The sequence below is a fragment of the Coregonus clupeaformis genome, chromosome 18, assembly GCF_020615455.1.
Source record: "Coregonus clupeaformis isolate EN_2021a chromosome 18, ASM2061545v1, whole genome shotgun sequence".
In the NCBI taxonomy this organism is placed as follows: Eukaryota; Metazoa; Chordata; class Actinopteri; order Salmoniformes; family Salmonidae; genus Coregonus; species Coregonus clupeaformis.
The window spans coordinates 20035072-20054954 of record NC_059209.1 but is presented as its reverse complement, the minus strand read 5'-3'; the positions used below and the strand labels follow the sequence as shown (position 1 = coordinate 20054954).

General features: G+C 43.0%; 1 protein-coding gene across 5 annotated transcripts in view; it reads left to right on the top strand.

Moving 5' to 3' along the window:
* Positions 1 to 3530: 3530 nt before the first annotated feature.
* trpm3 (transient receptor potential cation channel, subfamily M, member 3) overlaps positions 3531 to 19883 on the top strand; it is a 309076-nt gene continuing 292723 nt past the window's right edge. For all 5 annotated transcript variants that reach the window (XM_041864642.2, XM_041864639.2, XM_041864640.2 and 2 more), the window contains exon 1: positions 3531 to 3790. In XM_041864642.2, the coding sequence (XP_041720576.1) occupies positions 3698 to 3790 (93 nt within the window). In that variant the 5' untranslated portion in view covers positions 3531 to 3697. The remainder of the gene's footprint in view (positions 3791 to 19883) is intronic.

The window sequence follows — 19883 nt, the reverse complement described above, 5'->3', positions numbered from 1 at the left end:
GTCTAATGCTTTAATATTTAATAATTTCTGTCCTCCAAATTCATATTCATTATATAAGTAGGCCCGTTTAATTTTGTCTGGCTTGCCGTTCCAAATAAAATTGAATATTTTTTTCTCATATCATTTAAAAAACTGTTCGCTAGGCGTAGGCAAGACCATAAGCAAATAGGTAAACTGGGATAATACTAAAGAGTTAATCAAGGTGATTTTTCCACAAATTGACAGGTATTTACCTTTCCATGGTAGCAAGATCTTATCTATTATTGCTAACTTTCTATTAAAATGTATTAGAGTGAGATCATTTATTTCATTTGGGATATGTATTCCGAGTATATCCACATCACCATCAGAACATTTTATTGGTAAACTACATGGTAATGTACAAATTGTATTTTTTAGTGATCCAATACGTAATATTTATCATAATTTGGTTGTAATCCAGATAGGTTAGAACATTTATCTAGATCCTCTATGAGGCTGTGGAGGGATTCAAGTTGTGGATTTAAAAGAGAACATGAATCATCAGTGTACAATGACACCTTTGTTTTTAAGCCCTGGATTTCTAATCCCTTGATTATTGTTGGATCTGATTTTAATAGCTACCATCTCGATGGCCATAATAAATAGATATGCCGATAGTGGACAACCTTGTTTCACTCCTCTTGACAGTTTAAAACTTTCTGAGAAATAGCCATTATTTACTATTTTACACCTAGGGTTACTATACATGATTTTAACCCATTTTATAAGAGATTCTCCAAAATTGAAATGCTCCAGGCATTTATATATAAACCCCAGTCGTACTTTATCAAATACCTTTTCGAAGTCTGCTATGAATAGCAGGCCTGGTTTCCCAGATTTTTCATAGTGTTCTATTGTTTCCAGTACTTGCCTTATATTATCTCCTATATATCTTCCATGTAAAAAACTTGTCTGATTATATAGACCAAATGTTAATTTTGTCTCTGGAATGGGAGTGGAGAAATATCAGTTGTTTCAGCATCTTGATAGAATTCAAATGCACGCTTAGGGACCGTTGTGTAGCCTAAACGTGCAATATTATTCAGCTACATAAAAGTCGACAGTATTTAATTTTCAACCACAGAAAATAGGCCTATGCATCCAAAACTAACTGAAATAATATCAGAAACATACTGGATTTTTTACACATTTTCCTTTCCTTAAAAACGGTCAAACTGATTTAGCAAATTAAAAGCAGAAAAATATCTAAATGAGGCGTAAATACTTTTTTTCCCCGCACCCCCTGTCAAAAAATTGCTTTTTATTTTATTGAATGACTGCTTATTGAATCGGTCTGCACTCTAAATATGTGGGGTTCAACAAGCGTTCTTCCAAGAACCCCATAGGAGGTGGGGTTAATCGAGGAACCTCCTTAGTTGGTGGGGGTTCTTGCAGGAACCTAACTGCCCAACTGAAACATTTGGATCTGAATTTGAAAGGACTGCAGGTGCAGGAACATAATTGAAAAATTAAAAGATCTCCTCAATTTAAGGTAAGGTTTGTCCCTTCTATGATCTAAATTGATATTGTTTTATGATGATACCATCTAGCTGTTCATATTTTTGCAAATCTTTCTAAAACAGAAAATGGACACAATTCAATGGATATCAATCAACAAAGAGGTAAGAATATGTATGCTATAAGAATATGTTGAAGGCTAGCTGTATTGGGTGCAGATGACTGAACTGTTCACTTTTTTGTCTGTGTCTGCAGGTATACAGATGAGGAGGCATACAAAGGTATGTCAATTAGTAATGGTATGTTATGCAGAACACATGTACCATCCTCCTCCCTTAACGCTTCAATTAAAATCCCATAGGCCTCTACATTATGGACAAGGTATGTGTATGAAAACCATTATGAAAACTGTTTTTTTCATTCACATTTACCACAAAAGACAAGGTATGAATACTGTCGTGTGCATGTTTTGTTAATCATCTATATAATTACTGATTTTTTTTTATTCACCCTCCCTACACCTCTGAATATAACAGGAAACCTGTTTGATCACCATGCAATGCAAAATTAATTATGGCTATGGATACGGAGAACATCAACACGCCAGAGGATATACCCATTGGACGGGGCTCTGCTGGGAGTTCACCTCATATTTCTTTATTCTGCTTTGCCACTACAATCATAATAAACACTGACCACTAAAATATTGTGTTACTTGTGTTATTGTTATGCATATTATTATTATTATTAACAATAATTGGGGGGGTAGTTCAAAAATTAACCCCAAAAGGTTCTTCAAAAGGTTTATCGAGGATCCATTAAAAGGGGTTCTTTGAAGAACTTATAGGGGTTCCCCACAGTTTCAATTTGAAGAACCCCTAAAGGATACTCCAGGAACCTTTTTCTTTTTAGAGTGTGTACTAGTCTGAACTTGTGAAGGCTGCCACTGAGGAGATCATCACATTAGCATCACATGTTTTATGAAGGTTTCTATTATTGGCTAATGAGAGTTTTCCCAGCTTGTCCCTGTGGGCAAGGTGTTGTTGTGGTTATGGGGTGTAAATCAATAGCATTCGCTAGGGAGGGGCTATTGAAGTCTTCGCCCAGGTGAAGAGGATGTTGATTAAAGAATCCCTTTGAGCTGTGGTAGGGAAGGTTAGAGAGGACTCAATTCCAGAGCATGGTAAGAGTCCTCTCAGAGAGAGAGAGAGAGCGAGAGATCGAGAGAGAAAGATCTACAGTATGGACATTTTTACTCAATATTTGCTACAAGATATTATTTTAAAAAATGTAAAATGCTTGCTTTAGCCATTCTGATGATTTACCAACATACTGTAGATTCCTGATGTATCCAGTATTGCAAATATACTGATTTTAATGTTCTATTTTGTCCTATATTCTATTAATCTCCATTCCAAATGAAGGGAGGTGTATCTGTGACACGCACTCCTCTCGTTGCATCTTTCTTACACGCCATACCTCTCTCCATCTCTCCCCTCTCTCCCTTACTTGCTCGCTCACTGTCCTCTCTCTTCTCTAATCTCCCTTTCTCTCTCCTTCTCTTTCTGCTTGTGCTCAAGCTCTGCTCTCCCTCTTGCTCTCTCTTTATCTAATTTCTTTATTTTCTCTCTTTCAATCAGCCTTATCCATTATCTACCTTGTCCATTTTCCTCTCTCTCTCTCTCTCTCTCTCTCTCTCTCTCTCTCTCTCTCTCTCTCTCTCTTTTCGTCTTGGAGACGGTGCTGTGCTGCTCCCTGTCACTCTGCTCAGTTTACGTGCTATGCTCTGAGCTGCCGTGCTGTGCTGCGCTCCTCTCCTCTCCTTTTTGCGTCTCTCATCTCTCCTCTTTCTCCATCGCCTTCTGTTTGTTCTTTACTCTGTTCTGCTCTGCTGGTTTGGAACATATGCACCGGGTTGACTGGGATACTGCATGTGGAGAGAGGGCTGGATGCTTCAGGTGCTCGGAACTCGGCCGTCGGACCCCGTGGATCTGTGGGGTGGGGAGGGAGGGGTGGGGGAGAGAGAAAGAGGGGAGGAAGGGCACCCAGGTGAAGGAAGGGCTGAGCTGCCGGGGAACAAGGATGAAGGTGGTGGTCTGGTGTTGGGGGTCATGCTCTGCCGGGATCTGAGTTGTTCTATTTGGCTGGAGACGCCACTGCTTTGCCCCCTCGGAGGGGCTCTTTTCCTGGAAAAGCCGGGAAAAGCAGAGCGGGAACCATGAACCAGCAGCTGGATCCTCCGCGGCCAATCAACTGGACCATCAGGAAACTGTGTGCCGCAGCCTTCCTACCATCCGTACGCCTGCTCAAGGTATGGGTACCAGAGGGGTCTGGGCTGGGGAGTGGGGAGAGGTGGAGTAGGAGAGGAGGATGTGTAGGAGGAGAGGGACGGTGAATGGGGGGCAGGTGGGGGAGGTTGAGATTGACATAAGAAGAGGGTGGTTAAGAAAAATCTAAAAGTACAGTTACACAGGAATATGCTGCTCCCAGATCTGTTTGTGCTGTCTTACCAACTCCTATTTGGTCATTGGCAAGACAACCCAAACAGATCTGAGACCAGGCTGACACAGGAGGGGGTTGCGAGGAAGAACGGCGGCCATTAGGGGATTATACTGTGTACAGGGACTGTTTGGTGAAGATATCTATTTGCACATCATCTCTTGCACATATATCATTCCAGTGTTAATACTAATTGTAATTATTTTGCACTATAGCCTATTTATTGCCTTACCTCCATAACTTGCTACATTTGCACACACTGTATATATATTTATTTCTGTTGTATTTTTGACTTAGTTTTGTTTTACCCCATATGTAACTCTGTGTTGTTGTTTTTATCGCACTGCTTTGCTTTATCTTGGCCAGGTCGCAGTTGTAAATGACAACTTGTTCTCAACTGGTTTACCTGGTTAAATAAAGGTGAAATAAAAATTAAAAATAAAAAAAATATCTGAGCTATTAGCTTCAGATAGTGTTATATCCAATCTACACCGTCCTGTTTCCTCTTTGGCATTTTTGCTACACTGTTAGGAGCTGGTAACACAAGCATATTGCTGCACCCGCTATATCTGCCAAACTGTGTACACGACCAATAAACTTTGATTTGATTAGATTTGCATTCGATTCTTGATGTGCCTTCCTTGAGGTTTTGCTTAGCTGGGTGAAAGTGACCACACTGTAACAAGCCTTCTCTGGCGTTTTTCTGTGGCGGTGGGTGCTGTTTAAGATTAGGGAGGACGTATTTTTTTAATATATATTTTTTTATGAGCATGGCCTTATTTCTATTACAGCATATTGGAGCTCAATATAATGAATCCACCCCTGATCACCCGCACACACAGTTCACTTTCAAAGCAGCCATACAAACAGCATCATCACATCTACTGCTCTCCTCCTCTGACATTTTCCCTTCGCCTGTGGACTTCAGTGCACAACACAACAACTGTCTGGGACCAGGCAACAAAAAAAACTCTAAGTTTACCTTCATACCATAAGCGCTAACGTCATAGTCAACATAGCTACTATAACTAACCAATGATGTACTGTATATAAAGCCTGTACAGGGGGCACTGTATTAAAGCCACCTTGACGCCATCTTGGTACTCCTCCTCCATTGGAAAAAAATATTTTGGAAGCTATAGAAATGCATTTATTAATGTTTACATTAATCTTTGACACATTTATTCCATTACAGACACCTTAATGGATACTTTTAAATTATATTACAAATATGTTACATAAATACAAAAATGTTACATATAACTTTTTTTTTTTGAGAATACTAATGTTACTGTCCACACTACAACAAAAAGTACTTAAATACATGTAATTCTGTCCTTGAAGCACTAAATTGAAATATTCAAAAATTCCATTCATTCCTATGGAGGACTGCTCCTACTGAAGAATGCCAATATGGCCGATCGATGGCTTTAAAGCCTCTCAATGGCCAAAACATAGCATCAGCAATCCAGGGTTTATACACATCATTGTAACTAACCCACAATCCAATCCATGTGTACAGCAGTTTAATAGTTACACCGGCGGGCCCCGGTGGCAATAATTTAATAAAACTGAAAGCTTACCTTGACTTGGAAGAGTTGAAGTATTGTATAGCATTAACCAGCTAGCTAACATAAATAGTATTCTTCTCTGTTTGAGTCAGGTTGGTGAGTAGGCTAAATTAGCTGCATTAGCTAGCTAAGTAAGTGAATGTGAAGTTATCTCTCTCTGCGGCTTCTCCTTAATTCTTTTAGAAATTAATTTGTTCAAAACTGCTCAACTATTGTCTTTCTCTTTTTGAGTCAACTACCCACCACATGTAATGCACTGCAGTGCTAGCTGGCTGTAACTTATGTTTTCAGTACTAGATTCATTCTCTGATCCTTTGATTGGATGGACAACATGTCAGTTCATGCTGCAAGAGTTCTGATAGGTTGGAGGACATCCTCCAGAAGGGGGTGAGAACCATGAGCCTCCTAGGTTTTGTATTTGTATTGAAGTCAATGTACCCGGAGGAGGATGGAAAATAACTGTCCTCCGGCTACACCATGGTGCTACCCTACAGAGTGATATTCAGGCTACTGTAGACCTTCATTGCAAAACAATATGTTTAAATTTTTTTACAATTATAATTTTTATGAGATTCATGGAGTAGGATGGTCCTCCTCTGAGGATCCTCCACTGGTTTGGCTGTGTTCCTGTGTGCACTGTATGTGCACATGCGTGTGTCCATTGTATGAGAGAAGTGATAAATTGTATGAGGCAATTTATTGGCTGTCACAGGATATTTATAGACCTGGTTATAAACTGGCTTTATTCATTGCCTGGTGTGAACATGCGAAAGGCTGTTTATAACCAGGCGTTTGATACACATTATTATACAGCTCTTGTCTGTATTCTCCCCAGTCTTCTTTTGATCTATCAGCATCAAAGTCTCATAGCAAGTACTGTATCTCTATGATGTTAAACCAGGCCAGTTGAATGTGTGTGTGTGTGTGTGTTTGTGAAAGTGTTAGCATTTGCATGTGTATAGCTCAGTCAAATGTTCTATTGTAATCAATGATGGGGTCTGTGTGCATGAGTGTATAAGGCATTGACAGAGAGCGGGGGAACGTGTGTGTGTGTGTGTGTGTGTGTGTGTACAGTGCCTTGCAAAAGTATTCAGCCCCCTTGGCGTTTTTCCTATTTTGTTGCATTACAACCTGTAATTTAAATGGATTTTTATTTGGATTTCATGTAATGGACATACACAAAATATTCCAAATTGGTGAAGTGAAATGAAAAAAATTACTTGTTTCAAAAAATTCTAAAAAATAAATAATGGAAAAGTGCTGCGTGCATATGTATTCACCCCCTTTGCTATGAAGCCCCTAAATAAGATCTGGTGCAAACAATTACCTTCAGAAGTCACATAATTAGTTAGATTGCACACAGGTGTGTATATATACAGTATCTCACAAAAGTGAGTACACCCCTCACATTTTTGTAAATAGTTGAGTATATCTTTTCATGTGACAACACTGAAGAAATGACACTTTGCTACAATTTAAAGTAGTGAGTGTACAGCTTGTATAACAGTGTAAATTTGATGTCCCCTCAAAATAACTCAACACACAGCTATTAATGTCTAAACCACTGGCAACAAAAGTGAGTACACCCCTAAGTGAAAATGTCCAAATTGGGCCCAATTAGCCATTTTCCCTCCCCGGTGTCATGTGACTCGTTAGTGTTACAAGGCATCAGGTGTGAATGGGGAGAAGGTGTGTTAAATTTGGTGTCATCGCTCTCACACTCCCTCATACTGGTCACTGGAAGTTCAACATGGAACCTCATGGCAAAGAACTCTCTGAGGATCTGAAAAAAATAATTGTAAAGATGGCCTGGGCTATAAGAAGATTGCCAAGACCGTGAAACTGAGCTGCAGCACGGTGGCCAAGACCATACAGCGGTTTAACAGGACAGGTTCCACTCAGAACAGGCCTCGCCATGGTCGACCAAAGAAGTTGAGTGCACGTGCTCAGCGTCATATCCAGAGGTTGTCTTTGGGAAATAGACGTATGAGTGCTGCGAGCATTGCTGCAGAGGTTGAAGGGGTGGGGGGTCAGCCTGTCTGCTCAGACCATACGCCGCACACTGCATCAAATTGGTCTGCATGGCTGTCGTCCCAGAAGGAAGCCTCTTCTAAAGATGATGCACAAGAAAGCCCGCAAACAGTTTGCTGAAGACAAGCAGACTAAGGACATGGATTACTGGAACCATGTCCTGTGGTCTGATGAGACCAATATAAACTTATTTGGTTCAGATGGTGTCAAGCGCGTGTGGCGGCAACCAGGTGAGGAGTACAAAGACAAGTGTGTCTTGCCTACAGTCAAGCATGGTGGTGGGAGTGTCATGGTCTGGGGCTGCATGAGTGCTGCCGGATGGGGGGGGGCTAAAGTTAATTGAGGGAACCATGAATGCCAACATGTACTGTGACATACTGAAGCAGAGCATGATCCCCTCCCTTCGGAGACTGGGCCGCAGGGCAGTATTCCAACATGATAACGACCCCAAACACACCTCCAAGACTACCACTGCCTTGATAAAGAAGCTGAGGGTAAAGGTGATGGACTGGCCAAGCATGTCTCCAGACCTAAACCCTATTGAGCATCTGTGAGGCATCCTCAAACGGAAGGTGGAGGAGTGCAAGGTCTCTAACATCCACCAGCTCCATGATGTCGTCATGGAGGAGTGGAAGAGGACTCCAGTGGCAACCTGTGAAGCTCTGGTGAACTCCATGCCCAAGAGGGTTAAGGCAGTGCTGGAAAATGATGGTGGCCACACAAAATATTGACACTTTGGGCCCAATTTGGACATTTTCACTTAGGGGTGTACTCACTTTTGTTGCCAGCGGTTTAGACATTAATGGCTGTGTGTTGTGTTATTTTGCAAGCTGTACACTCACTACTTTACATTTGTAGCAAAGTGTAATTTCTTCAATATTTACAAAAATGTGAGGGGTGTACTCACTTTTGTGAGATACTGTATATATATAGAACACCTGTTCTGAAAGGCCCCAGAGTCTGCAACACCACTAAGCAAGGGGCACCACCAAGCAAGCGGCACCATGAAGACCAAGGAGCTCTCCAAAAAGGTCAGGGACAAAGTTGTGGAGAAGTACAGATCAGGGTTGGGTTATAAAAACATTATCTGAAACTTTGAACATCCCACGGAGCACCATTTTTAATATAGTTTATTAAAAAATGGAAAGAATATGTCACCACAACAAACCTGCCAAGAGAAGGCCGCCCACCAAAACTCACGGACCAGGCAAGGAGGGCATTAATCAGAGAGGCAATAAAGAGACCAGAGATAACCCTGAAGGAGCTGCAAAGCTCCACAGCGGAGATTTGAGTATCTGTCCAGCTGGGCTTTACGGAAGAGTGGCCAGAAAAAAGCCATTGCTTAAAGAAGAACATAAACAAACACGTTTGGTGTTTGCCAAAAGGCATATGGGAGACTCCCCAAACATATGGAAGAAGGTACTCTGGTCAGATGAGACTAAAATTTAGCTTTTTGGCCATCAAGGAAATCGCTATGTCTGGCGCAAACCCAACACCTCTCATCACCTCGAACATCATCCCCACAGTGAAGCATGATGGTGGCAGCATCGTGCTGTGGAGATGTTTTTCATCGGCAGGGACTGGGAAACTGGTCAGAATTGAAGGAATGATGGATGGCACTAAATACAGGGAAATTCTTGTGGGAAACCTTTTTCAGAGTGCACAAAACATTTATTTGATGTTGCAATAATGTTGACAAAACAGCCTTTCTGAGTTCTTTTAAAGGTTCCCAGAACATATAATTAGGTTATGGGAACAGTGTGAGTACATTACAAGAGAGGTTCCCAAAACACAAAATATGCGCAGTTGTGCGGATGATTCTACAATGTTTATTTTAGTGTGCAAGAAACAATCACCTGATGTTACAAGAACTTTCCCAGAATATAGCGGGGTTACATGTAGCTTAGTCAGTGTATGGAGAAGTCGGAGCTAGCCAGCCAGACACTTCAGAGGATGTGGGCTACTTGGCCTGGGTGGAGTGAAGCAACGGGCAGTACAGGGAGGTGTGCAGCGGACACTGTAGCCTCCATAGAAATAAGAATGAGAATGAATATTTATATGGTAGCGTAGCACCTTGTATGACAGGCAGAGATGGTGTGACAACTTTTTCTCACAGGGATGTAGGAAAAAATACACTTAAGCCTAATTTTTATATTTATCTGCTTATAATTTCGGCAACCAAGCACCGATCATCATGTCACCAGAATAAGACCCCCGATATTCATTGGAAAGGAGCACCAAGCTCATTTTGCACTTTCACCATTCTGTGAATTTCATCATACCTTATTTCATCTGTAGCCTAAAAAACTCCATTCTTTCCCGGGTGGGAGGACCACACAACATGTAATCGCCTGAATCCAAGTTTACTTCAATATGCGTATAAAAGCGAATGGATGGAAACCTGGTTAGTGATTCATATTTTACATGGTTGAATTACTGACAGTGTCATGTTCGCTGTGTAAAGGATCATACCAAGGTGCAGCGTGGTATGCGTACATAGTCGTTTATTTTAATAAACACAGACAAAATAACAAAATCCAACCGAACTTGAAGTTCAAGAGGCTAAACATCAAACAGAAACAAGATCACACAACTAAGGTAGGCAACATGGCTGCCTAAGTATGATCCCCAATCAGAGACAACGACCAACAGCTGCCTCTGATTGGGAACCACACCCAGCCAACATAGAAATATATAAAATAGATTTCACACCCTGACCAACTCAACTAGAGATCTCAATGTCAGGGCGTGACAGACAGCTGTTATGTAAAAGTTTCAATCACTGAAAACACACCCATATTTGCATTTGCTTGAGATACTGAAATAAATAAATCTTACCATATTGCGCCACTCCTTTTCCCGAGACAAAAAATAACATTAGGTGTATCATTGTACTGCAATAAATACTTAATTCTGCAGGAGTTAATTTCATAATAAACTACATGTGAGATGTTATTTGCCTGTCAGTGTCCAGATTTCAGTTAGTATTCCATTTAACCCATCTCAAGTTCAAAGGTATTATTTTAGCCCTCTCATTTCAGCTGTCTCATTTTGGCTCTCTCATTTGATGGCAAATTAAACATGTTATAATGTGATATATTAGTCTCTCACAATATCAGAATCTTTCACAATAAACAAGTCATTCACAATAATATTCAAAGTAGGCATAGTAATAGAGACATTAGTCTTTCACAGTGTCAAATATTTAAGTAGGCATAGTCATAAACTCAAAGTTTACATTGCAAGGACACAATGGCAGGAGATGGTACATGGGAGCCTTCCAGCTGCCAGTTCAGTTCCATACCCATTTTTGTGTCATCCTGTGCATGAACCATTGTAGTTATGACACCGCACTTATTCATTGCTCCTGTAGTAGCCTAGTGTTCGGACAAAAATAAGAATGTGCACCGCTTTGGTTTCCCAGGACCAGGATTAAGAAACAGAGGTTGGAGAGGCAGACCAGCAGCTGAAAGGTTGCTGGTTTAAGCCCCAAGCTGGGCAACACAAAAATGGGAATGCAACTGAACTGGCAGCTGCAAGGCTGTTGGTCATTGATCCCATGTACCATCTCCTGCCATTGTACCCTTGAGCAAGGCACCTAACCCCCCACAATTATTCTCCATCACTGGGGCCAAGCTTCCTGCCATCCAGGACCTCTAGACCGGGTGGTATCAGAGGAAGGCCCTAAAAATTGACTAAGACTCCAGCCACCCTAGTCATAGACTGTTCTCTCTGCTATTGCACAGCAAGTGGCAACGGAGCGCCAGGTCTAAGTCCAAAAGGCTTCTTAACAGCTTCTACCCCCAAGCCATAAGACTGCTGAACAGCTAATCAAGTGGCTACCCGGACTATTTGCATTGACCCCCCCGCTGAATATTATCTATTATGATTTGCCTAGTCACTTTATAGTACCAGTCAAAAGTTTGGACACACCTACTCATTCCAGGGTTTTTCTTTATTTTTACTATTTTTTACATTTGATAAAAGTGGAGACAGAGCTAGAAAATGGTATATCATACACTACAGTTGAGGAACAATGGGAAAGTAATTCAGCTTTGTACGTTTTCTTTAAGGATTCACATATGAGGCTATGTACTAAACAACCAAAGATTATATTACGGGTGTGTTCGTAAATTTAATCTGGAGTGCCAGAGTGTGCTCTGGGCATTCGTAAACTCAGAGCGTTGTCAGATTGGCCGTTCGTAAATTCAGAGCGTTTTGCTCTTGGAGCGCACACTGGACGCTCTAGCCGAAAAGTAGGTTTGATCCGAGCATTCTGACCTAACAGCAGCAGTCAAGCTTGCTAGCTACTTCCAGACACAAATGAGAGAACAGGTCACTCTGACCATTTTACTCTCCCTAGCAGAGCTGGTTAGGCTTTTTTTATGTTATACAGAGTGTTGATAACTGCAACTGTGCTGCTGGCAACAATTTAATTAAGCTTTTTTTGCCAACGTTTACTGACACTGGTCATAGGAGCATTTGTACATTTGTCAGTTATTCTGAGCTCTGGCACACTCAGACGAGAGTGCTCTAAAATTGGAGTAGATAGCCAGAGCGAATTTACCAGCTACGTCTATTGACAGTTGTCGCAGTGACATCATAAACATTTTATTGAAATAGTTAACTGCATAGTGGAGTCTTTTGTTTAGACATGTAGCTAGCTAAACATTGAACCATAATCAGAACTCATAACGTTACTACCCTGCATGAATCTGCAGGTAGCTAACTAACCAGGTTCAATGTTAGCTAGCTAACATTAGGCTATAACTAGCAATGCAAATGAGATACGAATAATATTACTACACAGATCATACACGTAACGTTAGCTAGCTATCCAGCCAGCTAACATTAGCTAGCTAGCTAACAGTACACTTTAACTTTAAATTAAAATGACTTTCTGACCAAATTTGAAACGTGTAATATCTGAAAATGTAGCTAGCTAGAGACTCTGACCCATATACATGGATGGACGCTTCTCCCTCTCTGTCACGGATGCCATGGTTGCCCTTAGTTTGAAGATGTAATCCAGAGCTTTCTGTGTTCTCCTTTTGACTCCCTCCGCATATTTGCAATCAAACGCCAGAATTTCCTCCATCTCCTTAGCTATCATACTCTAATTCCACTGATTTCAAAACTTGGTCATCCCGAAAGTGGAGAGCAACACTTATGCAGTTCTACTACGTGATATCTTTCAGAAAAGCCTCCTTAGAAACGATTACCTAAAGTACTGACCAGCTCATATTATAGACAGAAGTGCGCTACATGGCAGACCAATCCGAACTCATCTCTTGGCATGTCCAGCCCACTCATTATCTCAGCCAATCATGGCTAGGAAGGTTGCTGTCTTTTTCCATGGCTAAACCAACTAGGCTCATAATTTAACAATTTTATTAGTATTTACAGATGGCATACAAGTTTGTTATTAAAGCACATGAAAGTTCACATGTTCCAGAAGGCATTTCTGCAAAAAAATGCATTTAGATTTTTTGAAATGTTTACGTTCAAATGGCGCTCCTGTGAAGTAGTGACTCGCGACATACGCCTAGTTTAGCTCAATTACCTAGACCCACCTGTACCCCTGCACATTGACTCGGTACCGGTACCCCCTGTATATAGCTTCGTTATTGTTGCTCTTTTATTTTTTTACTCTAGTTTATTTAGTAAATATTTTTCTTAACTGCATTGTTGGTTAAGGGCTTGTAAGTAAGCATTTCACGGTAAGGTCTATTGTATTGCCTGTTGTATTTGGCACATTTGATTTGATTTGATCAAGGGGCTCTGCTACGCAACCTGTGTCAACTTGTGTGTGTTTGTTGGTGTTGGGAAAGGGAGACACATTTTCCATCCTAAACAATGGATTATAAAGTTGTATTAAATTCCTCTTTGGAGTCATCCATGTCTTTATCCAGCTTATTGTTCATCTAGAGAGGGATAGACAGCCCTGACGACACAAGCTGGCTCCCCATGTAGTCCACTCCAGGAAAAATATCTGTCTGCCATCGAGCATTATTGACTGAAAAAAGGACAACACATTTGTTGAAGTATATCAGCACAATATTGATTGGACACATTTCACTTTGATTATAACCCACCCCAGTGGGCATACGACGTGATAAAGACTGGTCAGGACGTCTTATAACCAGGTCACAACCAGATTAAGACGTATTTTTCCTGACGTGTTTTTGATGTCATGAAAAATACGTCTTATTTTGGTTGCTATCTGAGGTGGATCAACGCAATGCCCTCGTTTGGGTGTAGGGACTGATCAGAGCCTGAAGTTACGGAGGTGCCGTTCCCCTCACAGCTCCGTAGGCAAGCACCATGGTCTTGTAGCAGATGCGAGCTTCAACTGGAAGCCAGTGGAGTGTGCGGAGGAGTGGGTTGACGTGAGAGAACTTGGGAAGGTTGAACACCAGAGGGGCTGCGGCATTCTGGATGAGTTGTAGGGGTTTAATGGCACAGGCAGGGAGCCCAGCCAACAGCGAGTTGCAGTAATCCAGACGGGAGATGACAAGTGCCTGGATTAGGACCTGTGCCGCTTCCTGTGTAAGGCAGGGTCGTACTCTCAGAATGTTGTAGAGCATGAACCTACAGGATCGGGTCACCGCCTTGATGTTAGCGGCGAACGACAGGGTGTTGTCCAGGGTCACACCAAGGCTCTTCGCACTCTGGGAGGAGGACACAACGGAGTTGTCAACCGTGATGGCGAGATCATGGAACGGGCAGTCCTTCCCCGGGAGGAAGAGCAGCTCCGTCTTGCCAAGGTTCAGCTTGAGGTGGTGATCCGTCATCCATACTGATATGTCTGCCAGACATGCAGAGATGCGATTCACCACCTGGTTATCAGAAGGGGGAAAGGAGAAGATTAGTTGTGTGTCGTCTGCGTAGCAATGATAGGAGAGGCCATGTGAGGATATGACAGAGCCAAGTGACTTGATGTATAGCGAGAATAGGAGAGGGCCTAGAACTGAGCCCTGGGGGACACGAGTGGTGAGAGCACGTGGTGCGGAGACAGCTTCTCGCCACGCCACTTGGTAGGAGCGACCGGTCAGGTAGGACGCAATCCAAGAGTGAGCCACGCCGGAGATGCCCAGCTCGGAGAGGGTGGAGAGGAGGATCTGATGGTTCACAGTATCAAAGGCAGCAGACAGGTCTAGAAGGACGAGCAGAGGAGAGAGAGTTAGCTTTAGCAGTGCGGAGAGCCTCCGTGACACAGAGAAGAACAGTCTCAGTTGAATGACCAGTCTTGAAACCTGACTGGTTTGGATCAAGAAGGTCATTCTGAGAGAGATAGCAAGAGAGTTGGCTAAAGACGGCACGCTCAATAGTTTTGGAGAGAAAAGAAAGAAGGGATACTGGTCTGTAGTTGTTGACATCAGAGGGATCGAGTGTTGGTTTTTTGAGAAGGGGTGCAACTCTCGCTCTTAGTAAAACTAATGGTGTAAAAAACGACTTAAGTAAAAAGTAGCTCATTTAAAAAGTACTCAGTTACTTTAAAATAATAACATTGACCTTATAGCTTACAGTGCCTTCAAAAAGTATTCAGACCCCTTAACTTCTTCCACTTTGTTACGTTACAGCCTTATTCTAAAATAGATATTTTTTTTATCTCATCAATCTACACACGATACCCAATAATGACAAAGCAAAACGAGGTTTGTCAATTTTTTTGGTTAATTTATTTAAAATAAAAACAGGAAATATTACATTTACATTAGTATTCAGTATTTTCAGCGACTACATCATCGAGTCTTCTTGGGTATTACGCTACAAGCTTGGCACACCTGTATTTGGGGAGTTTCTCCCATTCTTCTCCGCAGCTCCTCTCAAGCTCTGTCAGGTTGGATGGGGAGCATTGCTGCACAGCTATTTTCAGGTCTCTCCAGAGATGTTCGATCGGGTTCAAGTCCGGGCTCTGGCTGGGCCACTCAAGAACATTCAGAGACTTGTCCCGAAGCCACTCCTGCGTTGTCTTGGCTGTGTGCTTAGGGTCGTTGTCCTGTTGGAAGGTGAACCTTCGCCCCAGTCTGAGGTCCTGAGCGCTCTGGAGCAGGTTTTCATCAAGGATCTCTCTGTACTTTGCTCCATTAATCTTTGCCTCGATTCTGACTAGCCTCCCAGTCCCTGCAGCTGAAAAACATCCCCACAGTATGATGCTGCCACCACCACGCTTCACCGTTGATATGGTGCCATGGTGCCAGGTTTCCTCCAGACTTGACGCTTGCCGTTCAAGTAATAATCATGTTTCTCACGGTCTGAGAGTCTTTATGTGCCTTTTGGCAAAGTCCAAGCAGGCTGTCATGTGCCTTTTACTGAGGAGTGGCTTCCATCTGGCTCCTGTACCATAAAGGCCTCATTGATGATCCAGGCTCTGTCGTAGCCGGCCGCGACCGGTAGACCCATGGGGCGGCGCACAATTGGCCCAGCGTCGTCAAGGGTAGGGGAGGGAATGGCCGGCAGGGATGTAGCTCAGTTGGTAGGTAGAGCATGGCGTTTGCAACGCCAGGGTCGTGGGTTCGATTCCCACGGGGGGCCAGTATGAAAAAATAAATAATAATGTACGCACTAACTGTATGTCGCTCTGGATAAGAGTGTCTACTAAATGACTAAAATGTCAAATGTAATTGATGGAGTGCTGCAGAGATGGTTGTCCTTCTGGAAGGTTCTCCCATCTCCACAGAGGAGCTCTGTCAGAGTGACCATCGGCCCTTCTCCCCCGACTGCTCATTTTGGCCGGGTGGCCAGCTCTAGGAAGAGTATTGGTGGTTCCAAACTTCTTCCATTTAAGAATGATGGAGGCCACTGTGTTTTTGGGGACTTTATCAAATCAAATCAAATCACATTTTATTTGTCACATACACGTGTTTAGCAGATGTTATTGCGGGTGTAGCGAAATGCTTGTGCTTCTAGCTCCGACAGTGCTGTAATATCAAACAAGTAATATCTAACAATTTCACAACATATACCCAATACGCACAAATCTAAGGAAGGAATGGAATTTAAGAATACATATGGACAAGCATTGACAAAGCGGCATGGACTAAGATACAGTAGAATATTATAGAATACAGTATATACATATGAGATGAGTACTGCAAGATATGTAAACATTATTAAAGTGACTAGTGTTCCATTTCTTCAAATGGCCAGTGATTTCAATAGGCAGCAGCAGCCTCTAATGTGATAGTAATGGCTATTTAACAGTCTGATAGCCTTGAGATAGAAGCTGTTTTTCATTCTCTCGGTCCCAGCTTTGATGCACCTGTACTGACCTCGCCTTCTGGATGATAACGGGGTGGACAGGCAGGGGCTCGGGTGGTTGATGTCCTTGATGATCTTTTTGGCCTTCCTGTTACATCGGGTGCTGTAGGTGTCCTGGAGAGTGGGTAGTTTCAAATCAAATCAAATCAAATTTTATTGGTCACATGCGCCGAATACAACAGGTGCAGACATTACAGTGAAATGCTTACTTACAGCCCTTAACCAACAGTGCATTTATTTTAAACAAAAAAAGTAAGAATAAAACAACAACAAAAAAAGTGTTGAGAAAAAAAGAGCAGAAGTAAAATAAAGTGACAGTAGGGAGGCTATATATACAGGGGGGGTACCGTTGCAGAGTCAATGTGCGGGGGCACCGGCTAGTTGAGGTAGTTGAGGTAATATGTACATGTGGGTAGAGTTAAAGTGACTATGCATAAATACTTAACAGAGTAGCAGCAGCGTAAAAAGGATGGGGTGGGGGGGCAGTGCAAATAGTCCGGGTAGCCATGATTAGCTGTTCAGGAGTCTTATGGCTTGGGGGTAGAAGCTGTTGAGAAGTCTTTTGGACCTAGACTTGGCACTCCGGTACCGCTTGCCGTGCGGTAGCAGAGAGAACAGTCTATGACTAGGGTGGCTGGAGTCTTTGACAATTTTGAGGGCCTTCCTCTGACACCGCCTGGTATAGAGGTCCTGGATGGCAGGAAGCTTTGCCCCAGTGATGTACTGGGCCGTACGCACTACCCTCTGTAGTGCCTTGCGGTCGGAGGCCAAGCAGTTGCCATACCAGGCGGTGATGCAACCAGTCAGGATGCTCTCGATGGTGCAGCTGTAGAATTTTTTTGAGGATCTGAGGACCCATGCCAAATCTTTTTAGTCTCCTGAGGGGGAATAGGCTTTGTCGTGCCCTCTTCACGACTGTCTTGGTGTGTTTGGACCATGATAGTTCGTTGGTGATGTGGACACCAAGGAACTTGAAGCTCTCAACCTGTTCCACTACAGCCCCGTCGATGAGAATGAGGGCGTGCTCAGTCCTCTTTTTTTTCCTGTAGTCCACAATCATCTCCTTTGTCTTGGTCACGTTGAGGGAGAGGTTGTTGTCCTGGCACCACACGGCCAGATCTCTGACCTCCTCCCTATAGGCTGTCTCATCGTTGTCGGTGATCAGGCCTACCACTGTTGTGTCGTCGGCAAACTTAATGATGGTGTTGGAGTCGTGCCTGGCCATGCAGTCATGGGTGAACAGAGAGTACAGGAGGGGACTGAGCACGCACCCCTGAGGGGCCCCCGTGTTGAGGATCAGTGTGGCAGATGTGTTGTTACCTACCCTTACCACCTGGGGGCGGCCCGTCAGTAAGTCCAGGATCCAGTTGCAGAGGGAGGTGTTTAGTCCCAGGATCCTTAGCTTAGTGATGAGCTTAGAGGGCACTATGGTGTTGAATGCTGAGCTGTAGTCAATGAATAGCATTCTCACGTAGGTGTTCCTCTTGTCCAGGTGGGAAAGGGCAGTGTGGAGTGCGATAGAGATTGCATCATCTGTGGATCTGTTGGGGCGGTATGCAAATTGGAGTGGGTCTAGGGTTTCTGGGATAATGCTGTTGATGTGAGCCATGACCAGTCTTTCAAAGCACTTCATGGCTACAGACGTCAGTGCTACGGGTCGGTAGTCATTTAGGCAGGTTATCTTAGAGTCCTTGGGCACGGGGACTATGGTGGTCTGCTTGAAACATGTTGGTATTACAGACTCAGTCAGGGACATGTTGAAAATGTCAGTGAAGACACTTGCCAGTTGGTCAGCACATGCTCGGAGTACACGTCCTGGTAATCCGTCTGGCCCTGCGGCCTTGTGAATGTTGACCTGCTTAAAAGTCTTACTCACATCGGCTACGGAGAGCGTGATCACATAGTCATCCGGAACAGCTGGTGCTCTCATGCATGCTTCAGTGTTGCTTGCCTCGAAGCGAGCATAGAAGTGGTTTAGCTCGTCTGGTAGGCTTGTGTCACTGGGCAGCTCGCGGCTGTGCTTCCCTTTGTAGTCTGTAATAGTTTTCAAGCCCTGCCACATCCGACGAGCGTCAGAGCCAGTGTAGTATGATTCAATCTTACACCTGTATTGACTCTTTGCGTTCGGCAGACCGCAACACCCTCTGGAGAGCCCTGCATTTGCGGGCGGTGCAGTTGCCGTACCAGGCAGTGATACAGCCTGACAGGATGCTCTCAATTGTGTATCTGTAAAAGTTTGTGAGAGTTTTAGATGTCAGACCTTAAATGCTGCAGAAATGTTTTGGTACCCTTCCCCAGATCTGTGCCTCGACACAATCCTGTCTCAGAGCTCTACGGACAATTCCTTCAACCTCATGGCTTGGTTTTTGCTCTGACATAAACTGTCAACTTTGGGATCTTATATAGACAGGTGTGTGCCTGTCCAAATCATGTCCAATCAATTGAATTTACAACAGGTGGACTCCAAATTGTAGAAACATCTCAAGGTTGATCAATGGAAACAGGATGCACCTGAGCTCAATTTCGAGTCTTATAGCAAAGGGTCTGAATACTTATGTAAATAAGGTATTTCTGTTTTTTATTTTAAATACATTTGCAAAAAAATCATAGGTACACGTCAACTATGACAGACAAATTGAGAAAAAAAAATCCAGAAAATCCCATTGTAGGATTTTTAATGAATTTATTTGCAAATTATGGTGGAAAATAAGTATTTGGTCACCTACAAACAAGCAAGATTTCTGGCTCTCACAGACCTGTAACTTCTTCTTTAAGAGGCTCCTCTGTCCTCCACTCGTTACCTGTATTAATGGCACCTGTTTGAACTTGTTATCAGTATAAAAGACACCTGTCCACAACCTCAAACAGTCACACTCCAAACTTCACAATGGCCAAGACCAAAGAGCTGTCAAAGGACACCAAAAACAAAATTGTAGACCTGCACCAGGCTGGGAAGACTGAATCTGCAATAGGTAAGCAGCTTGGTTTGAAGAAATCAACTGTGGGAGCAATTATTAGGAAATGGAAGACATACAAGAC